At 42.0% G+C, this 22,423-nt stretch overlaps 1 protein-coding gene across 1 annotated transcript in view; it reads left to right on the plus strand.

Moving 5' to 3' along the window:
- Positions 1 to 22,423, plus strand: part of ISY1 (ISY1 splicing factor homolog) — a 102,627-nt gene that overhangs the window by 42,511 nt on the left and 37,693 nt on the right. Inside the window, exon 7 of the mRNA XM_029600803.1 lies at positions 5,295 to 5,412. Coding sequence (XP_029456663.1) covers positions 5,295 to 5,412 — 118 coding nt within the window. The remainder of the gene's footprint in view (positions 1 to 5,294; positions 5,413 to 22,423) is intronic.

Below are 22,423 nucleotides of genomic sequence, written 5' to 3' on the forward strand. Positions count from 1 at the left end.
GACAACACATCGATCATAAAAAAACTTTAAATCAGATTCAGAGTGTGAACTAGACAGCCAATGTGATACAAGGGGTGCAGATTCGCGGCCAATCCTAATACTGGAACGATGTTCTATGATCCGCGTATGGACCGAACGGATAATTTTACCCACATATAGTTTTGAACATGGGCATAGAATTATATAAATCACCCCTTTTGTTTGACAAGTAGAGGAAAAAATCAGCTTGTATTTGAAATGGGAAATCGGACATCAGAAGGGTACATTAATTGTATACTGCCATTTTCTACTTATGTACGGGATATCATTACCATTATAAGCCGTCATTGGCCTATTCTGTCTTTACACAAGTTTTTTGATCGCCCCCCTCAGGTTTTCTTTTTGTTGGGGCAGAAATTTGAAGGACGTTTTGGTTCATTCACATCTAAGTGATCCGGTTTTGCCAGTCACCCAAAATAATTTTTCAGGTCATCAATCATGCGGACACTGCTCGGTCTGTTCTCACGCACTATCTATAGTCACTTTTGAACATCTGATTTCCCATTTCAAATACAAGCTGAATTTTTCCTCTACTTGAGTCTCTGTTCGCCCATGTTTTGTTGGGGATTGTTAATTTAGACATCTTGGCTTGGGTACAGGTGAGTACTGAGGGACTACAGGAGGCACTCTCGGGTATGTAGCAGTGCCTCAGAGTTTTTTCTGCCTCCATCTGCTGGTAGGGATGCATAAACCCACTTGTCTGGACTGATCTGTGGTACTACATGAATGAAAATTAGCAGGTAAGAATCAATTGTTCTATATATAATTCTTGAATTCTATTATTTATAGTAACATGGTAAATGATGGCAAATAAAGACCCAAATGGGCCATCCAGTCTGTCCAGCAGAAGAACAAGTTTTTTGAACTCTGCAAATATTGACTGTTCATTTTCTTCCGATATAGTCCTTAAAGAAATAGATGCATTTTTCTTGTGTGTAAAATATAACTTATCTTATGATATCAATCCTTAAACAATTATGACAATTTTAAATATACATTTTATTTATTTTTCTCAGTTGACAAGCAAGGATGAATTAGTCATGACGTGTGTGATGTCATTGACACCACTGAACGGACCTTTCTTTTAAAGCTCAAAGAGTTTTTGCATGTGCAGGAATGCCTACGTGAATGTTGCCTCTTGAACACCCCTGTCTTTTTTTTTTTTTCTTGTTTGATATCTTCAATACATTTGTTCCTTTAAAATGTTTTCAGTTATTGCCTATGTGCCTAGGCAGTTCTCCAAACAGCACTTTTTCAGTGCTTTAAAAAAAATAAAATTCTTCACAAGAAGTCTAGCTCCAAGAAGCCTACTATGAGTAGCTTCAAAGGCTATGTATGTAGTAGGAAAATGTCCATTACAGAAACCACAAATATTAACTGCACTGTGATCGTTAGAGGGATTTATCGATAATGACAATAAAAATATATAATAATTATCACCTCTTATTGTATGGAAAACCAGTTTACCAACCCAATTTTCAACTATCATCTCCCTGATAAGGGTTCTATATATTTTTGTATGTTGAAAAATGAAATGTACATGAAAATTTTTTGTGAAGGGAAGGAAAGTTTCATATCATCGTGTGATAACCCCCATAGGATAACATTCCAACACTGTAATCATCAACAATCCTCCTCCATCCACATTTATTTATATATATATATATATATATATATATATATATATATATATATATATTCTTCGTGTAGTGTGATACAGTGATAAACTTTAAAAAAGAAAACTTATTTCTGGTTAGTAGAAGAAGAAAAATAATGTCCCGACTTATCTGGTTGTGAATAATGACCCGACGAGGCCATGTTTCAGATCCAAATAGGATCTTTCTTCAGGGGATATATCCTTCTTTTGTCCGTTGGTGTTAATGAAAAGTTATCTATATGAACCGGTAGTTTTGATCATCTGTTCCTTGCCGCTTGAAACCTTCAAAGCAAGTCACCGCTTGTGACCTTTAATGCTAGTGAATTCAGCCCTGCTTGTTGACAGAGAAAGTAAGTTTACTTATTGTAAATGTTCTTCTCCATAGACAGCAGGATGAATTAGCCATGTTAAATATCTACCTGCCTACCTGGAGAGTTGACTACTTTGCTAGACATGGCTGTAAATAGAACTGAAGGTGGCCATGAAGCAATGCCTGCATGGGAATTCCCATATATGCTCAGTAGAAAAAAAGCTCTATGGGTTTAGAGAGATGGGTCCATTTGGTGCCATCGGTTGACGTCACCCACATGTCATGGCTGATTCATCCTGCTGTCCACAGAGTGCACAGCTTAAGAAAAGCAAACTTGCTATTCAAAACGCTTATATTCCACTTTTTTCAATTTATCTTATAGAAAGTGGATTACATGAAAAACATAAAACTATTCTTATAACAAACTGTGGTTTATTAGACAAAACAAGCAAACGTGAAAGACATTGATGGTGCTCTTTGTCAGTTCTTATGGCAGACTAAAAATATTTCTCAATCAAAACCTAGATCTATTGAAAACGCTTTATTTAAACAAGTATGTTTCGAGCCTCCTCTTAAAATTCAGTAAATCAGATTCTAGTATAAGGGTCTTCGGAAGACTGTTCGAGTGGTGCTGCACATAAAAAGGCCCTATATCGAGCTAGTTGTAACCAGAATTCTCTTACTGCCGGAGTGACTAGTTTCTGTTGGTCAATCAACTACAAAGCCCAGATTGGAATATGGATTATTAAATATTTTTCTAAATAGTCAGGGCCATTATCCTGTAATGTCCTAAATTTAGCATCAAAAACTTGAACTTCACTCTAATAGCTATCAGCAGCCAATGGACTTCCATCAAGGTTGGAATAATATGCTCTCTTTCCACATCCCATGTTCAAATGAGCGCTGGTATTTTGAGCTATTTGAAGTACCCTTTAGGTACTTATTTGGGGAGCCAAAATAAATGTCACTGCAATAATCTAATGATGATAAAATCAGAGCTTGTGCTATCAAACAAAATTCATTTTGATTGAGAACAAACATTGGGTGACTGACCAATTTTATTTTATAAAAAGATGATTCTAATATGGGATTTAAAACTAAGTTTAGTTTCTAAAATGTTCCCTAGGTACCTAACTTCCTTTAAAAGATCTCTCTTTAATCAGAAACAGTTCGGTTCTAGAGAAGTTTAAAACCAGCTTATTTATGGTCATCCATTTTTTGACTTCCTGCAAACTTTAATCAGTCTGTTTTGCCTGCACCAAAGGACTAACTGGAAATAAAAGCTGAATATCATTTGTGTAAAATTTATAAAATATGCTAGATTAAATAAAATGGCTGATAAGGCTGACAGTTTCAGAACTCCAGTTGTTAGAGGCTTTGCAGTGAAAATATTTTCATTAAGCTTAATCTGAAAAATAAACAGTACAGCAGAGGGATTGAAACACAGCACATCCCAGATCAGGATGTTGTAGAACTCTGGTTAGGGGTTAGGTTCTCTATTGGGTTGCTCAAATAGTCTAAGGTTCTGGGTCTGAACATGCTATAGATAAACATCTATATTTAGCAATTTATTACTCATCTAAATTTATTGCTTACAGGGCACTCAGCTTAAACCTGAGTATGAAATCAAGTTGTTTAAAAGAAAGAAAGGTCTATAATCCACTGTTGAATATGTTGATCTATTCAGCAAATAGTAATGCCCATCTGTTATCAATTAAAAATATTTTTTTTTAATTCTGTAAACTGTCCATGTGGCTTCCCATCTCTCTGGGAGCAATCATATTGACTATTGAGCCACAAATGACATGATATGACTAATTTGGTTCATGCAGACTGTGTGATTCTATAGCCAATATAGCCTACCTGCAATTAACATTAGGAATGTACATTTGTTTTGTTACTTTATATGCATATACATTTTATGCGCATAAAATCACATAAAACAAAATTTAAAAATTCAACTAAAATAACAAGAGAAACACAATGAATAAAATATTTTCATTGCTCATCCTTAACATGTGACCTGTGTTCCATGCATTGTTTGCAGTTTAAAAATGATAAATACAGTAAATAGTTGTATTTTTTTTATTTGATACTTCTCTTTGAAACATGTGCTGCCAAAATCAGGTGTACTGCATGTTGTGTGGGTTTGTTTGTTTCTTTTTTACTGCTTCTGGTCATTTTTCTATTCTTACAAAGATTAACATCGACATGAGTCTCATACAGCAGGGAGGCAAATGAGTCTACTGACGGTTGTGCTCCCAGGTTTCCAGTTAAACCTTTTATGGACCTTCCTCAAGGTCCTTGTCAACACAAATATATGTAATGCGTAAGAGTGCACGCGGACACTGCTGTAAATAAACACAGTGATGACTATGTGTTTATTCTGGAAGAGATTACATGTAAGCTGGACATACATTTAACTGCATAAAAAATGAAGAAATCAGAAAATCAAAGAAGCAATGTTTGATAAGATGTGATAAGAACCCCTTAAGTCATGTAATGACCTTATTGTATACAACTATTTGTGTGTTCTGTTTTATTGTGCCAACTTCATTTGTAGTTAGAGGGGCAGGGATGAGGTTCTGCAACACATGCTGCTGTGATTGGTGGCTTTGATTTTAAATGGAGAATTGGGAAAGGGGGATCGGAAGACTGAAGGCACTCCAATCATTGACTTTACAGAGAAGGGGGGGGAAAAAGTACCATTGTTAATGACAATGAACAAGTTAAAATTTGTGATGCTTCTCTTGAAATGTTTGTGTAAAACTGACAAACAATTAGCTCCTGATTTCAGCTTTGAAAAGATCACATTCTACTTCTGATTCCATTCACACCATGCAGTAATTGTGTATGTATTTTAACAGACTGACTTGAATAGTAAACTAGAGTAGACATGACCAGGAAGTCATTAACAGCCATGCAGTTGCAACAAACATCTGGACTGGAATACTGCTCTGCAGCATGCAGTGCTTTGGTTCTAGTGCTGTGCAACTTTTGTTTTTCAAATTCTTTGCTGGCTCTTGGCTGTCCAGATGACCGTGCAGGTTCCATAGTGGTATATACAAAAGAAGCTCTATCATGTACCTGTTTATATTGTTGACTCCTTTTGCAAAGCACTTCAACCTGACCGCCTTAAAAATTGACCAATTTGATTTGCCTTCCACCCACCATGGGCATGTAGTTTTAAAGTTTATCGCTTTGTAGGGCCAAAAGAGGAAAATAATGAAAGGTAACAGAAAAAAAAACTATTTTTCCCTCTTTTTTTTTTTTGTCTTTCCATTAAAGCGAATTGGCCCCAAGATGTTGGATCATGAAGGAAAGGAAGTTCCAGGAAACAGAGGTTACAAATATTTTGGAGCAGCGAAAGATTTGCCTGGTGTGCGAGAACTATTTGAGAAAGAGCGTAAGTAATTGAGGACCTTTCTCAGTCAAATTATCTTATTTCTTGGTAGTGGCTGGCCCTAATCCCCATGGGTTTTGTAACAGAGGTGCACAACTCTGACATGCAAGAGAGGATTCTGATTTCTGTTTGATGCTCTCTGACCTCCAATGTGTATTCTCAGGCTAATCTGATGAAACAATAACTGGATCATCCTGCCCTAGGAGAGTAAACTTTTTTGCTTGTTTATATTCCCCACTAATCATGGTGTTGCATACCTTTTGATAATAAATGAGTTTTCTGAACAGTTTGGAAAACTAAAATTCACAGCTCTTGAAGATGTAGAACTCTGCTGATTTGTTTCTTCCCATCTCAATAGTTTTAAAGAATATTCTCTGTGCCCCTAAACCTTTGTGATATTTGTTTGTCCCTTACAGACTGCTAGTTGTGCTGCAATTAAGTTCAATGTGAATATTTCCATTTGGGTACTTTGGATGACAAGTTCAAACCAAAGTAGTTAAAGGCTCCTGAAGCCCTGGGGGGGGGGGGGGAGGATATTTCATTATCCCAGGACAAAGCAGGATGATAGTCCTCACATGTGGGTGACGTCACTGGACGGAGCCCTATCACGGAAAACTTTCTGTCAAAGTTTCTAGAAACCTTTGACTGGCACACTGAGCATGCCCAGCATGTCATGATCCATCGAGCTACAGGGGTCTCCCTTCAGTCTTCGTTTTTCCGCGCTGCAGTTAGCATCGCGGTGAAGGAGCCCTGTGTAACTTTTCTCACACAAATTACTAAGAGAAAAAAAGTTTAAAATTTCTCATTTCATCCCCTTCATAGGGGTCTCCCTGTCTTCACCGACCTGTGAGTACTTGTATTTTCCTGCTCGATTCCGGTTAAACAAAATTTTTCTTTCAGAAGGCCATCGACGGCTGTCCGGCCTTCATAATGGCAATGGGTTTTAAAAAGTGCCCGAACTGCCCTCGCACTATGTCTATCACCAACCCGCATGTCCAGTGTGTGCTGTGCTTGGGTGAATCTCATAATGTGTCCTCCTGTCCACAATGCGCCAAAATGACGGCCAAAGGCAGGTGAGCCCATCAGGAGAAGATGGAAAATCTCTTCCATATTCCAATTAATACCATCAACGTCGACATCGACTCAGTCGTCTCCAGCTGGAGTGGCTAAAAAATTAGTTGTTCGAAAGCAACGTCCTGACGGTTCCGGTGACAGATTATCACAGACTCCATCCCGGTTGTCGGTAAAATCTATGTCTGTGCTTGAAAAGAAAAGCTCTGAATATAGGGAGAAGCATAGTCATCGACGGACGTAGACAACCGATGTCGCACCGATTCCGGGGAGAACCATTGCCGAAAAGGTCTCGAGTGGAAGAGCCATCGATGCCTTCGATGCCTCTCGCTCCAAGGCTTTCCCCACCGGTAACAGTGCTGTGTACCGAGCCACCACAGGGACCTGTGGAAGTGCCGGTTCTGCCTTCTCTGCCACCCCCTATAGCTGCTCTGACCTCACCAGCTATACGGGAGGAACTGGATGGTTTTATCCGCCAGGCAGTTAAAGATGTTCTCCGAGACCGTCAACCATCGATGCCATCTGAGCAGATACCCATGCCGATGCCAGCACTGATGCCGGACCTTTCAATCTTCGCACCAATTCTTTCGAAGCTCGATGCCCTCATCGGTGCTCTCCCGATACCACCAGCGACACCGAAAATGCCGATCCCCGTGAGTGAAAACGATCACTCCGGGGTTTTTCCAATGCCTGAACCCATTCCAGGGCCATCTGGGATTTCTCGGCCAAGAATTCTGATATCTCCATTAATGCCTTTTTCATCTCCATCAATGCCTTTTTCTCATCCATCGATGCCATCACCGCAAAAACCATCAATGCCTTTGTTTATACCACATTCCACTCTTCCATGACGCCCCTCATCAGACACCTGGGAGGAGGGAGACACTGATACCTCATCAGAAGATGGTACTGTCTGAGCCATCCCCATCTGAAGAAAGGAGGAAGTTGCCTCCAGAGGACCTCTCCTTTTCAAACTTTGTGAAGGAGATGGCTGATACCATTCCTTTTCAACTAACAGCAGCAGAGGATACCAGACAGAATACCCTGGAGGTTCTGCAGTTTGTGGATCCTCCTAAAGAGGTTCTAGCAATTCCAATCCATGAAGTCCTGGTCAACCTGCAACACAGACTGTTTGAACACCCATGTTCTATCCCACCGGTGAACAAGAGGATGGATGCCACATACCTAGTTCAACATATTCCAGGTTACCAAAAGGCCCAACTCCCATACCAATCTGTGGTGGTAGAATCCGCCCAGAAGAAGTCAAAGAGGATACGTCCCCACTTATCGACACATCCTGGCAAAGAACAAATGTTCTTAGATACCCTGGGCAGAAAGGTCTTTCAGGGTTCAATTATATATGACCTAGTACCAACAGAATCTCTGGAAGCAGATGCAACAACTGTCAGAGTCCTTACCTCAACAGTATCAAGAGTCATCATACACAAGGGCCTAGAAGCAGGCAAACATGAAGTCCATGCAGCCTATGATAGTTTTGACACCTCATCTAGGATGGCTGCAACAGGAATCAGTGCACGTAGATGGGCCTGGCTAAAAGCCTCTGACCTCAGGCCTGAGCTTCAGGAAAAGCTAGCAGATCTGCCTTGTGCTGGTGACAACCTTTTTGGGGGAAAGGTTCAAGATGCAGTGGCGCAGCTAGAAGAACACTCTGAAACTCTGCACCAACTCTCTGTTGTTCCAACGGAAACGCCATCTTCACGTAGAACAGTACGAAAAGACACCAGGAAACCCTATTACCGACCACGGAGGTATTATCCACCAGTTCCCGGTAGTAGAGCATCCAGACCAGCACAGAGAATTCAACCTAGGCAACCAAGAGCACCTAGGCCTCAACCGCCACCTCAAACGGGCCCGGCATCAGGATTTTGAGAAGCCACCAGAGGACAGCAGCCACTCCACCAACCCGATCCCAAATCTACCAGTGGGAGGTCGGGTATCTTTCTTTCAACCCAATTGGTCAAACATTACCACAGATCAATGGGTACTATCCATTATAACACAAGGTTACCAACTGGATTTTCTCACCGTACCAAAAGACTCTCCACCAAAGTCTCTTTGGATACACAAAGATCATATCACTCTCCTGCACACAGAATTATCTACCTTTCTGAGAGCCAGTGCCGTGGAACCAGTTCCCCGACCTCATTATTGTTTGGACAAGGAAGGATGGAAAGATTCAGCCTACGGACAATCTGTCTTAAAGAACTTGTTTCCTACATAATCCCAACTCCTTCCGCATCCAACCTGCTGTGATTTCAGGCTGCCTCATTTTTTCCAACAGTTCTCCAGTTGTTGTGCACATTGCACAAGTTGTTTGCTGTTGGTCCAATACAAGAATGACTCAGCCTGTAGCTTGCTAATCACCCACATGTGAGGACTATCATCCTGCTTGTCCTGGGATAAAGCAAAATTGCTTACCTGTAATAGGTGTTATCCCAGGACAGCAAGATGTAGTCCTCACGAAACCCACCCACCATCCCGCGGAGTTGGGCCCGATCCGTTTTATTTTATTTTTTCCTAACGCATATTGCTCCATACGAGACCGAAGGGAGACCCTGTGGCTCGAGGGATCAGGGCATGCTCAGTGTGCCAGTCAAAAGTTTCTAGAAACTTTGACAGAAAGTTTTCCGTGATAGGGCTCCATCCAGCGACTTCACCCACATGTGAGGACTACATCCTGCTGTCTTGGGATAATACCTATTACAGGTAAGCAATTTTGCTTTACTTCAGTCTGAGTCATTTATTTGGGATGCTGCACGGTTCTGAGACTACCTTTAAAATATAGCACAATGTCACTATATTTTATTTATTTTTGTATTTCTAGACTTCTCCCAAAAACAGTTACAAATTGCTAAACAATAGTTTAAAAAATTAATACAAATCCATAAAATCATATCAACATAACTAAAATAAATATAAAACATAAAAGATCCTGAAATAACAGAATCTGAAAAAGAGTAAAAAAAACAAAAAAAACCACAACTGCAACCAATAATGGCAAAATTGCATCACAGTCATGTTAGTCTGTATTTGCAATGTCAAATGTGATTATAACAGATGTTTACCTTTTGTTTTGCATTAATTACTCCCTTCTGACATTATACTTGAGGGTAAGGAGCTGACAGTAAGGGTTGCCGAACACATAGCATTTCTGCCTTTAAGTGTTTTAGGAAACTCTTGTTCTCAGTGAATCAAGTTGCAACGTTCAGGCTTTTACTAAATTTCTCCAAGTTGTCTTGTCGGTAATTTAAAGGTAAATTTTAAGACCTGCGTGCGATTCCCGGCGCGTGCAAACAAGACGTGCGCATGTTATAAAATCCGTTACCCATGCACACGATTTTTATATCTGCGCGCGCATAAGGCGGGGAATTTTATATCATGCATGTGGTGACGTGATAGATCCTAATCCCAGTTCCCTCCCAGTCCGCTCCAATAAAGGAGCGGACTGGGAGGGAACTTCCTAAACCCCCTACCTAACCTGTTTCCCTTTTTCTCTACTAACCCTGATCCCTAAACTCCCGCTGCCTACCGTGGTTTGGTTTTTTTTTTTGTTTTAATACTTGCTGCTGCCTCAGAGAGCATGTAAGTTGCGTGGGTCTGTCCTTTCTGGCACATGCTTCAGGCGGACAGTGCCTTAATGGCGCTGTCCCGGTCTGCCCCTTTCTCCCTAACCCGTTCTTTGCGTACCGGGAGATATGCGCATGGCGCAAGCATTTGAAAATCTGCACTGTGCATGTGCATAATCTCTCTGTATAGGCGCACGTAGGCCTTTTAAAATTCAGCCTTTAGAATGCAGTATATTTGTATTGTATTGACACATATATTTACATTCTGCTTGGTAAATCACCTGTGCAGGTGGCTGTATAGAAACAAATAATATAGGAGACAATATGGAGCCTTGTACACCCCACTGTAAAACAAAACAAAAAAGCAGCATAGATAGAGTATTTACCTAAGAAATTATCTAAGGTCAACTTTTGTTTAAAAAAAAACAAAACAACCCACTTGAAACCATATTAAGGCCTTGCCTTCAGTACTGTGGACCTGCAACTGTGCCAGCAAAGTGCTATGGTACATGGTATCAAAAGCTGCTAGAGAGATTAAGTGAATTCTTTGGTCTTTACTGAAGAAGATGTAAGGCACATATCCATGTCAGAAGTGATATATTTAAAGGTATGATTCAGAGGAACTGAAACAAATCTCAGTAAACCTGGAAGATGTACTAAGGCAAATTGACAAACTAGAGAGTAACAAATCACCTGGACCAGATGGTATACATCTCAGAGTGCTGAAAGAACTGAAAAATGAAATTGCAGACCTTCTGTACGCTAATCACCTGTAGCACTTGAAGACTTGGAGGGTGGCCAATGTAATGTTGGATTTTAAAAAGGGTCCCAGGGTTGATCCAAGAAACTACAAATAGATGAGCCTGATGTCAGTGCTGGAAGAAATGATTGAAACTATTCTAAAGAACATCATGGATTTAGCCAAGGGGAAGTCTTGTCTTACCAATTTGTAACTTTTTTTTTTTTTTAATCATGAATAAATATGTGAATAAAACATGAGCCAGTTGATATAGTGTATCTGGATTTTCAGAAAGCATTTAACAGAGAACCTCATAAGATTCTTGAGGAAATTAGTGTCTTGGGATAGAAGGCAATGTTCTGTTGTGGACTGAGAACTAGTTAAAAGACAGAACATATTCAAACTGATGATGGGAAGATGCTATCCCTAGAGTCCTTATAGAATAGGTTGCGGAGGCACCCTTTAGATGCTTTTAGTTATTTTACTTCCCTAAAATTTGAGAACCTTATTGCTATGGGTTGGAGGAACTGTACAGGAATCGTTAGACTTTAAGATCTTAGTAAACATTCCTTATCTGTTACGAGGTCCTTCATAATTGCCTTTGATACTTATTCTTTAGATAATTTATGGAATAAATGGACCAAGAATTGTAGGTTATAATACCTTTTGAATCTTTTATTGCATGTCTCATAATATCTATACAATCACAAAAAATATGCATATGCAGGAAACACAATATAAAATCATATCTAGGTATTATGTTTCTAAGAGACATGCCTACTTGATGGGTCTAGCAGAGTCTGATTTATGTTTGAAACGTAATGTGATGGAGGGTTCTTTGTCATGCATTTTGGTCCTGTAGAAAAATCCAGCAGTTTTGGAAACAAGTTTATGATTATGTTGAAAAGATACTGTCATTGTGTCTGCCTTTTAATGATTTTGATCGCAGTCTTTGGTTTGCTGCCCACTGATGGATGTGGGTTGGCAATACAATCTCTGTGAATTGCAAAGATGTTTCTCTTGGCCAGGATGGCTATTCTTCATTATTGGAGAGAGGAATCTGAGCCTTCTTTTACTTATTGGAGGAATACCATACATAATCTCCTGGTTCTGGAACTTCTTGTTAGGAAAACCAGTTCTCCTAGAGGAGAACATTTTTTTTTTTAGACATTTGGATGCTGTATATATCATTTTTGCAACAAAGTGCTTGTTAATACAGTTTTAAATACATAATGAGTGACTTACGGAGATGTTTGTTATGCTATTAGTCTGTTCTCACTGTATTCTTCAAAGGGGAGGGAGTTCTTTTGGGTTTCTTTTATTGGATGCAGTGATTGATTTACATGTGTGTTTGACATACTTAGAACAAAAGACACCAAACTCAGCTTTTCTGTTTTCTATTTTGTACTTTGTAAATTGCCTAATTGTGAGTTAATAAACAGATTTAAACATAAAAGATAGAAACAAGAGAGGAGGGCTAAATGGTCAATTTTCTCAAAGGAGAAAGGTGAATGAATAGTGGAGTGTCCCAGGGATCTATACTAGGACCACTGCTTTTTAACATATTCATTAATGACATAGAGATGGGAACAACGTGTGAGGTGATCAAATTTGTTGATACAAAATTATTCAAAGTTGTTAAATCACAAGAGAATTGTAAGAAATTGAAGAGTCTAGCTGGGAGACTGGGCATCCAAATGGCAGATGACATTTAATTTGGGCACGTGCAAAGTGAACCATGTAGGGAAGAGCAACCCAAATTATAGCTACACAATGCAAGGTTCCACATTGGAAGTCACCATCCATGAAAAGGATCTAGGCGTCGTCGTGGATAATTTGTTGAAATTCTATGCTCAGTGGGCAGTGGTGACCAAGAAAGCAAATAGAATGCTAGAAATTATTAGGAAAGGAATGGAGAATACAAGAGACTATCATAATGCTTCTGTATCCACTCCATGGTGTGACTGTACCTTGATTGTGTGCAGTTCTAGTCACCGCATCGCAAAAAGATATAGCAGAATTAGAAAAGGTACAGAGAAGAGCAACCAAAATGATAAAGGGAATGGAACAATTTTCTCATGAAGAAAGGCTTTTCAGTTTCGTGAAGAGAGGGCTGAGGAGAGAGATATGATAGAGGTCCACAAAATGAGTGGAATGGAACGGGTAAATGTGAATCGCTTGTTTACTCTTTCAAAAAGAACAAATACTAGGGGGCATTCAATGAAGTTATTTGGTTATACATTTAAGACAAATAGGAGAAAATATTTTTTTACTCAATGAACATTTAACTCTGGAATTCATTGCCAGAGGATGTGGTGAAAGGCTGTGAGTGTAGCTGAATTTAAAAAAGGTTTGGACAAGTCCATAAACCATTATTAAATTGTACTTGGGGAAATCCACTGCTTTCCCCTGGGATAAGCAGCATGGAATCATTTGATCTTTTGGGATCCTGCCAGGTACTTGTGACTTGGAATGACCATTGTTGGAAACAGGATATTGAAGTTGATGAATCTTTGGTCTGACCCAGTATGGCAAATCTTATGTTCTTAAACTAATCTTATATCTAGATGTCTATGAACATCATCCATCAGAACTACAAGTGTTGTCTCAGCACTAAACACAGCATGGAAACCTGATTGCCCATTAGCCTGAAGCTTTTTCTCATCTTAACTTCAAGGTCACTGCTCTTTCTATAAGTTTACCAACGAATAACAGATGGGATATGGAACTATAATTACTAAATGCATGGGGTTCAAGGTTATTTTTCTTAAGAGTTGGACAAATGTTTGTTTCAGTTTTGTTGGAAAAATCCCTTCTGGCAAAGAAGCATTAATAAGAGGAATCAATGGGCTCTCTTTATCCTGTTTAATCAGAGCAGCAGAAATAAAATTTTGAGGGATGCTGCTTGGTTTTAGTCAAAATAGAATCTGGTTCCTTCTATGTTATCAAAAGCAGAACATAGAACCCAGTTCATTTATCATTGATGTATAAATGCTATCCATTATCTCTTGCGTAAAGGAACCATTGACATATTCCATCCTAGTCAACCCTCCAGCTATGACAGTCCTGAATCGAGGTCCTTATGAGGACCTCGCCTTCTATTCAATCATCTATTACAATTGATGGGATTGTATCCAGTGGGGTGTTATCTAAACCTTACCTAATATCATACATCTTTTATTTATTTATTTTTTTTTTTAATTTTTATTTATGCATTTTAACAAAATTACAAGTATCCACTTGTTAAAGAAATCTCTTATATACAGAAAGAAAAAGTTTTAAAGAAATTCTAATATTACATTACTTATTCTGTATCATAAGCAAATAGAAGAAATACAGAGGGAGAGCAGATTAAAGGAGCGAATATCGTTAAACAAGAAAAAATAAATCTCAAGTCTTTCTGACTATCTGAGTGGGGCCCCCACTACTTAAATCAATCACTCCAAACAGCAGAATCATATGGAATTTGGGTGGGTGTCCAGGAAGGACCTAAGTTGCATTGGTACAAAGAAAACATACCTCTGACCCTGAAAAAATATACAACATTTACAGGGAAATTGCAACTTAAAGGTAGCCCCCTTTTGTACAACTTCCGCTTTCATATTAAGAAACTCTTTTCTTCTTACTTGAGTTTGCTTAACTAAATCCTGATAGCAGCGTATTTTTTGCCCAAAGAAGGAAACCTGACTATTTCTAAAGTATTGCTTAAAGATATTGTTCTTGTCCATCAAAAATGTAAAAGTTACCAATAAAGGTCTCTGATGTGGAACTATCATCTCCTGTGATGATTCTAGTAATGTTGTCATATCCAATAAAGGTTGATCTTCCATATCTGTCCGAATGTTCTCATTTGGATATAGATAGTATGCTTTAGTTATTACTGGTTTAACTTCATCCGGAACTTTAAGCACTTGCGACACATACAATTTAAATAAATCCAATGGTGAAACGTTTTTTAACACAGAAAATTAAGAAATCTTAAATTGTGTGCCCTTAAATTGTTCTCAATTTTTTCTTATCGTTTGTTCACCACTTCTTCATTCTGGATCAAAGATGTTTGGATATTTCCCATTTCAACAACAGAGGTTTCTAACTTATCTATTTTATTATTTTGAGTCAATATTTCTGTTGCATTATGTTGGACTTGTTTTTTTATTTCCAATACTTCCTTTGTTAGTCCCAAAATAGCCTTTTCCAAGGACTGAAGAGCATTCCATATTGAACCAAGTGTTATTTCAGGGTCTCTTGTTAAAAGAAATCCTTCCTTAGTTACCTCCTGGTCTGCCCCTCTTTCCATTCCTGCTGCTAGACCGTCGCCCTCACCCAGGCTCGAGGAATCAAGCCTCACAGCCATTTTCAACCCCTCTCCCTTTTCTCCTTGGGGGTGGTCTACCTTAGCTTCTGGCTCCAGCTTGGTAAGTCCTTTAGTTGTTTCTTGTCCTGCTGCTTCAGCCTCTCTCCGGAGACCCTCCGTCGGGCTTGCAGTTTCCTTCGATCTTCCTTCCTCGTCTCGGCCTGGGGGCGCCGGTGTCAATGGAGATCCGGGGCTTAGTGATGTCTCGGTCGGGGAAGTAGGTATCCGCTCCAATGCCTGTTCCCCAGCGACCCGTTCTGCCAGCGTAAGTGGTGGCAGCGTGGCGAAGAAGCTCCCTATCCTGGGTTGTGTTGTCTCCACCGGTGTGGAGGTAACCTCTCCACCCCGGACCCGGGCTTTGTGCTTGGTGTGCGGCATCAGAAACGGCCTCTAAAAGAAAATGAAACCGGAGCTCCTCTCAGCGTGACCGCTCAGATCGCCATCTTGGAAAGCTCTGGTCACCCTCCCTGCTTTATTTTTTTTTAATAAAGTAATTAGCACACTCATTACCAGAATATCTTTATCCCTTTATAGGACCTGCTGAATGCTCCTTTGAGCTTTGCAAGTTCTTCACTGTTTGAAAGCTTGCATAGTCTTACTAGCTTGAGCTAGTTTTTTAAAGAAAAAACTTTTCTTTGTCTGTTTCCCTTACTTTATTTTATATATATATATATATATATATATATATATATATATATATATAGTTCTATGTACACCATATTTATGGTAATTCTGGTTATATGTAAACCGAAGCGATATGTACCAGTACATGATCTTCGGTATATAAAAAGTCTTAAATAAATAAATAAATATAAATAAATAAAAAAAAAATATATATTTATTTATTTATTTTTTTTTTAATAAATCTCTCTTTGGCCCTATATGATTTCTGCGATACTCCATCCAACTCTCAGCCCTTATGTTTTAATCCTCTTAGCTCAGCAATCCCACTCTACCTTGAAGTTGAGTTAATGCTTCCCTAATTTTAATAAAAAGTGAGTGAAACCCACTAGCCACCAGAAAGCTATCACACAGTTCTGAAAACGATTCTCACCTATCCTCTCTCCCCATCTACCAGATAAACCTCAACCCCAGTGCTGCCAGTGCCCTATGTCTGGAATGAAGGAGCAGTAGGATACCCTAGGATTCTTACCTAATGGCGAAATAGGAGGCAAAGCCACCATTGGCAAGCCAAGATCTCTGCACATGTCCCTCCACACCTTAATGGTGTACAAACGTGTAGGGTGACTATGGAAAATTATTTCTTGGCATTGTAAGCAGCAAAGGCAGCTCGAACTCTGCAGTCTCTGCCCATTCTAACTGCACCCACCCCATATTGACATCTACACTATGGGGTGGATTTTAAGAGCCCTGCTCGCCTAAATCCGCCCAAATCCGGGCGGATTTAGGCGAGCAGGGCCCTGCACGCCGGTAAGCCTATTTTACATAGGCCTACCGGCGCGCGCAGAGCCCCGGACTCACGTAAGTCCCGGGGTTTTCGGAGGGGGCGTGTCGGGGGGGGTAGGCCTGAACCCGCGCGGTGTTTTCGGGGCGTGTCGGGAGCGTTCAGGGGCGGTCCGGGGGCAGTGGCTACGGCCTGGGGCGGTCCGGGGGCGTGGCCGCGCCCTCCGTACCCGCCCCCAGGTCCGCGTCCCGGCGTGCAGGAGGCCCGCTGACGCGCGGGGATTTACGCCTCCCTCTGGGAGGCGTAAATCCCCCGACAAAGGTAAAGGGGGGGGGCTTAGACAGGGCCGGGTGGGTGGGTTAGGTAGGGGAAGGTGAGGTGAGGGGAGGGCAAAAGGAAGTTCCCTCCGAGGCCGCTCCGATTTCGGAGCGGCCTCGGAGGGAACGGGGGTAGGCTGCGCGGCTCGGCGCGCGCCGGCTATACAAAATCGATAGCCTTGCGCGCGCGCCGATCCAGGTTTTTAGCAGATACGCACGGCTCCGCGCGTATCTACTAAAATCCAGCGTACTTTTGTTTGCGCCTGGAGCGCAAACAAAAGTAGGCCTATTCGCGGAGTATGAAAATCTGCCCCTATACCAATACTGGCTGCTCAATAATAACTAAAAGTCAGGTAACCCCATGCTGCCCTGCTTCTTAGGCTGGTATAGAACATCCATTGAAATGCGTGTCACTACCCCCTGCCAAATAGAAAAGCGCATCATAGCCTGGAGAGGGTGCACATCCCTAATCAAATTTATAAGACCCACCCGCAAAATGAACAGATTCATCCATTCTTTGAAGTCTCTCTTGAACATTGTCCAGCACAGGAACATAATTTAATTTCTATAAAATTGAAAATCTGAGACATCTCAACTCCAAGATAAGTAAACCCTTCAGAGACCCTAGAGAAAAGTAACAGACACCTAGTAAGATACTTTGCCCCCAGACTCAGCAACTTGGATTTTGCAAAGTTAATCTTGTAGCCAGAGCCTGCCCTATAGTACCCTAGAAGCTTCGTTAAACTTGGACCCGACACATCCACCTGAGTCAAAATGAGCAGAATATCATCCGTGTACAGGGATACTTTATGTTCATCTCTTTCAACCTTAAATCCTGAAATTGATGAACTATCCCTGGTCATTTGAGCTAAGGATTCTATTGCCAAATTTAAAAAGAAAAAGAGGGGACATCCCTGCCTAGTTCTGCAAGCAATGGGAAACCAGTAGGTCGGATTTTAAAAAGGTTACGCGTGCAAATCCGGAGAATTTATGCACGTAACCTGTCTTACACGCGCTGGGCCTAAAGCCCCGGGACGCGTGTAAGTCCTGGGCTTTACAAAAGGGGCGGTCCAGGACGGGGCCTGAGGCCTCTGACAGAGTGGCCATTGCTGCTGTGTCAGAGGATTGCCTGCCGGTGCGTGCAACTTGCGCCTGCCCGGAGGCAGGTATAAAAGGTAAGACAATGGGGGGGGGGGGGGGGGTGTTACAGTTAGGGCTAGGAGGGGGAAAGGTTAGGGAAAGGGGTGGGAAGGTCAGGTTAGGGGGAGGGAACGGGGGAAGGCAGTGCGGCTCGGCGCGCGCAAGGGGCACAACTGTGCACCCCCTTGCATGCGTCGACCCCGGATTTAAAATTGGACGTACATGTGCGCGTGCGCTTCTTTTAAAATCTACTCCAAGGCTTGCAAAAATCATCAACCTACACAAAAGCCTTCAGCAAGTAATAAAGCTTTAAGCCAACAATTGGATTCCTTTGGAAACCCAAATTGCATACAGCACTTCAAACGGATAAGACCATTGAATCCTGTCAAAAGTCTTATTTGCATCTAGGGATAGTACCATGCCTGTCATTTTCCTAGCTTTGGTAATGTGCAGCAAGTTAAACAGCCTCTGTGTATTATGCACTGAATAGCAACTTTTCAGAAATCCTGTCTGATCTTCCTGTAACAACTGGGACATAAGATATTCTATACACAGCTGCAACGCCTTGGCCAATATTTTCCCATCCCCACTGAGCAGTGATATAGGCTGATATGTACCCACATCAGACTCATCCCCTCTTTTTTTATTTTTTTTTATTTTATAAAGAAGTGTTATACTAGCCTCACTGAGCTCTGCCATAGCTGATGGGGGACAGGGGTCCCCTGAAGAAAATTAAACAATTCAGCCAATATTGGTGTCGCATCATCATAGAAACATAGAAATGACGGCAGAAGAAGCCAAACGGCCCATCTAGTCTGCCCAGCAAGCTTTAAATTTTTTTTTTTTCCTCATACTTCTGTTAGTCTTGGCTCTTAGTAACCTTTTGGTTCTATTTCCCTTCCACTCCTACCATTAACGCAGAGAGCAGTGTTGGAACTGCATCTAAGTGAATATCTAGCTTAATTAGTCAGGGGTAGTAGCCGCTGCAATAAGCAAGCTACACCCATGCCTATCCGCTTACCCAGACTATCAGGTCGATACAGTAACGTTGAGTTAAAGATTCCCGGTCTGTAACGTGCTGGGAGCGCACAATACAGACGAGTAAGGCCATCCAGCGATACAGTCTCCAGTTTCACGCGTCCTTAGCGCTTCCTAAACCCTTTCCTAAACCCTTTCCGCACCCAGCATGTAAATGAACGAAAAAGCTGTATAATGAAGGAATTAGCTATTCCGCTGCGATACTGTAATGGGCGCTGATATTATCTCCTCCGTAACCCGCTGTTCTGCCGCGGCCTTAACCTGCTAGTTTACCGCCTCCCCCTAGTAGGAGTTAGTGTAGTGTAAAAACATTGCTTACCCGCCCTGGTCCCGTCCGGTCTCCTGCAGCCCCGTCCGGTCCCCTCCTCCCGAAGCAAAAAAAAAACAAACTAAAAAGTAGCAAGGCTCGGGCCTGCTATGGTAAGTGTAAAAAGTGTTAAAAACAAAAAACCTGTGTGTTATATAAAAAAATAAAACAATTTTAAATACCTGTCGGAGGGCCGTGGGTCCAGGCGGCAGGTGGGCGGCGGGCAGCCATCAGCGGCATCCGGTAGTCCCTTCTCCCTTCCTCCCTCCCTCCCCTGCCTGGATGAGCACCAAAATCGCATGGGCGGGTCGGCAGCGGGGGGCGGCAGCAGGATCCGGGAGCGGCGGGTAGGCAGCGGCAGCAGGGTCCGGGGGGGGCAGCGGCAGCGGGATCCAGGGGCGGCAGCGAGATCCGGGGAGCGAGTAGTGGCAGCGTGTTCGATCGGGCAGGCAGGTAGGTGGCAAAATAAAGATGGCCGCCTGCATGGGAAAATCGTGCAATTGGCCGCTGAAGACGTGACGTCACGACGTTTGGCGTCACGGGGTGTGACGTCACGTCTTCAGCGGCCAATTGCACGATTTTCCCATGCAGGCGGCCATCTTTATTTTGCCACCTACCTGCCTGCCCGATCGAACACGCTGCCCGCCTACCCGCCGCCCCCCCCCCCCCCCCCCCCCGCTGCCGACCCGCCCGTGCGATTTTGGCGCTCATCCAGGCAGGGGAGGGAGGGAGGAAGGGAGAAGGGACTACCGGATGCCGCTGATGGCTGTCCGCCGCCCACCGGCCGCCTGGACCCACGGCCCTCCGACAGGTATTTAAAATTGTTTTATTTTTTTATATAACACACAGGTTTTTTGTTTTTTACACTTTTTTACACTTCCTGGTGCCTGTCATTTCAAATGTCATTTGAAATGACAGGTACCAGCGCACCCAGGTTACTGTATAGGCGCTGTTACAGCGCCTATACAGTAAAATGGGTTGCGCGGGCATAACCCTTCCCTAACGCTTCACAGCCGCGGCATGCATTTGCATGCGATTAGAGGAGAGTATCGGGGAGTTAGTGAAGAGAACTGTGCGTGCGGGGAGGAAGGGTGCGCCTGACACTGCCGCACTGTTTTTACCGCGGCCTTACTGTATCGAGCCGTATGTAATTCAGTCCTTGTTGGTTGTTGTCTGTATATAGATCTACTTTTCTTCATTCAAGACCCTTCTTATAAAACTCTAATTGATATTCATCGGAACCAGGGCTCTTTACTCCCAGCAGCGCCCCACTCGCCAAGACTAAGAGAAATAACTCCAGTTTTAAGTCCTATGCTCAATATACATTTCCACCAAGCTAATATTAGCAAACCAATAAGGTAAAGAATCAGAAGTTACTTTTCAAAGTGAAAACTGCCCACAAGACTGATTACCAGAATTTATGACCACAACAAGGGCTGAACCTGCCCCTCCAGCTGAGCTGGCTTTTAATGTTGCTGGCACCAGAGGTTGACGTCATGGGTGGGCAGATTTTCTCATCAGTAGCAGCAGTGTTTTGGTAGAAACTGGTAAAGTCCTGGGCAGGTCGTCGCTGGTAGAGAGAGGACACTGCGAGAGGCAGGCAACCTTTAAGCCAGATCCCAGCTGAAAGTGCAGGTAGGCTCCCCTGGGCTGACTTTTAGCATTGCTGGCACCAGACACTGGCAACAGTTTCTAGGCAGGTTCCTTCGGGAAATTCTTTCATAGAAATAGTGGTATAATTAGGGCAATTAAGAGTTTTTGAAAGAGGCATCATGTTTGTTGTAAGCATTGGGGATAGTTTAAGCCAGAATCCATTATTTCCTAGCAAGCTACTTGCTGTACTCTTTCAAGGCTCATACTATCCTTTAAGGCTTTGATAAGCGTTTTTAGAGGACTGGAGTAAACATAGACAGAATTATCTCTGAAGATAAGTGAGACCAGAATGTTTGTTTTTCTTCCTTGTAAAACCATGGAGAGCATTTCTGCCTGACCACTTCTTAGCTAGCACGGTATAAGTTCAGCCTTAACTCTTTTTCAAACCAAGTACAGTGGACCCTTGACTTACAAACGCAATTCGTTCCAGAAGGCTGGTTGTAACTCAAGTTGGTTGTAAGTCAAGACTATTTTTTCCATAAGAAATCATGGAAATATTGTACCCATAATGCGTTCAGAACCTCCCAAAGCACCCCGAATTACCAGAAACACCAATCCTTTTCCTAGTGTACTCACCAAAAAGTTATAAAATATGCATAGCCTACCAGAAACAACAATTTCATACTATACTCACCATTAAAGTTGACATCTTTGGCTTGCAGGAAGGGGAGGGGGGGGGGATGAAATGGAAGGTGGTTATTGTTCAGAAGGAGAGTCCCCTTCCATAAGAACATCAGGAATCTAGCTCTCTGGTGTCCTTTCTCTCCTTGGGAGAGACTAGCCCACTAGAACCTGCTTCTGGCTCACTCGGTCTCAACGTTTTCGCAACTAAAAACTAGTCTAAGGTTGTCTGTTACTGTCTTTTCTTCAACACTGTTTGTAGTATGACATGATATCATTAAGCAAGTGAATGCAATGATTGGCTTTTTCTCTATCTGGGTGGGTCTTATCTACAAATGTTTGTAGCTCTGTCCATTTTTTTAGGATTTCCTTAATTTCAGAAGAGGAAAATTGCTGCACTGATTGTTGATCCTCCCCCTCCTCTTCAGAAAGCTCCTCGGCTGCCATTCTCTGTTGCTCAGCCAGAAGTTGCTGAAGTTCCTCTGTAGACAATTCCTCTGAGTGTTACTCCACCAGATCCTCAATATTACCACTGTCTACCTGCAAACCTATGGACTCGGCTATAGTGACAATGTCATCAACCACAGGGTCCGTTGCAGGTTCAGGCTCCTCTACAAACCTTCAAAGTCTCTCTCCTCTATAATTTTAGGCCACACTTTCTTCCAGGCAGATCTCAGTGTCCTTAGAGAGACATTGGCCCACTGATATCATCTGGAAGCACTTCTGGAACAGTTCCTTGGTGTATAGCTTCTTAAAGTTAGCTATAACCTGCTGGTCCGTAG

The sequence above is a fragment of the Rhinatrema bivittatum genome, chromosome 4 (assembly GCF_901001135.1).
Source record: "Rhinatrema bivittatum chromosome 4, aRhiBiv1.1, whole genome shotgun sequence".
Classification (NCBI taxonomy): domain Eukaryota; kingdom Metazoa; phylum Chordata; class Amphibia; order Gymnophiona; family Rhinatrematidae; genus Rhinatrema; species Rhinatrema bivittatum.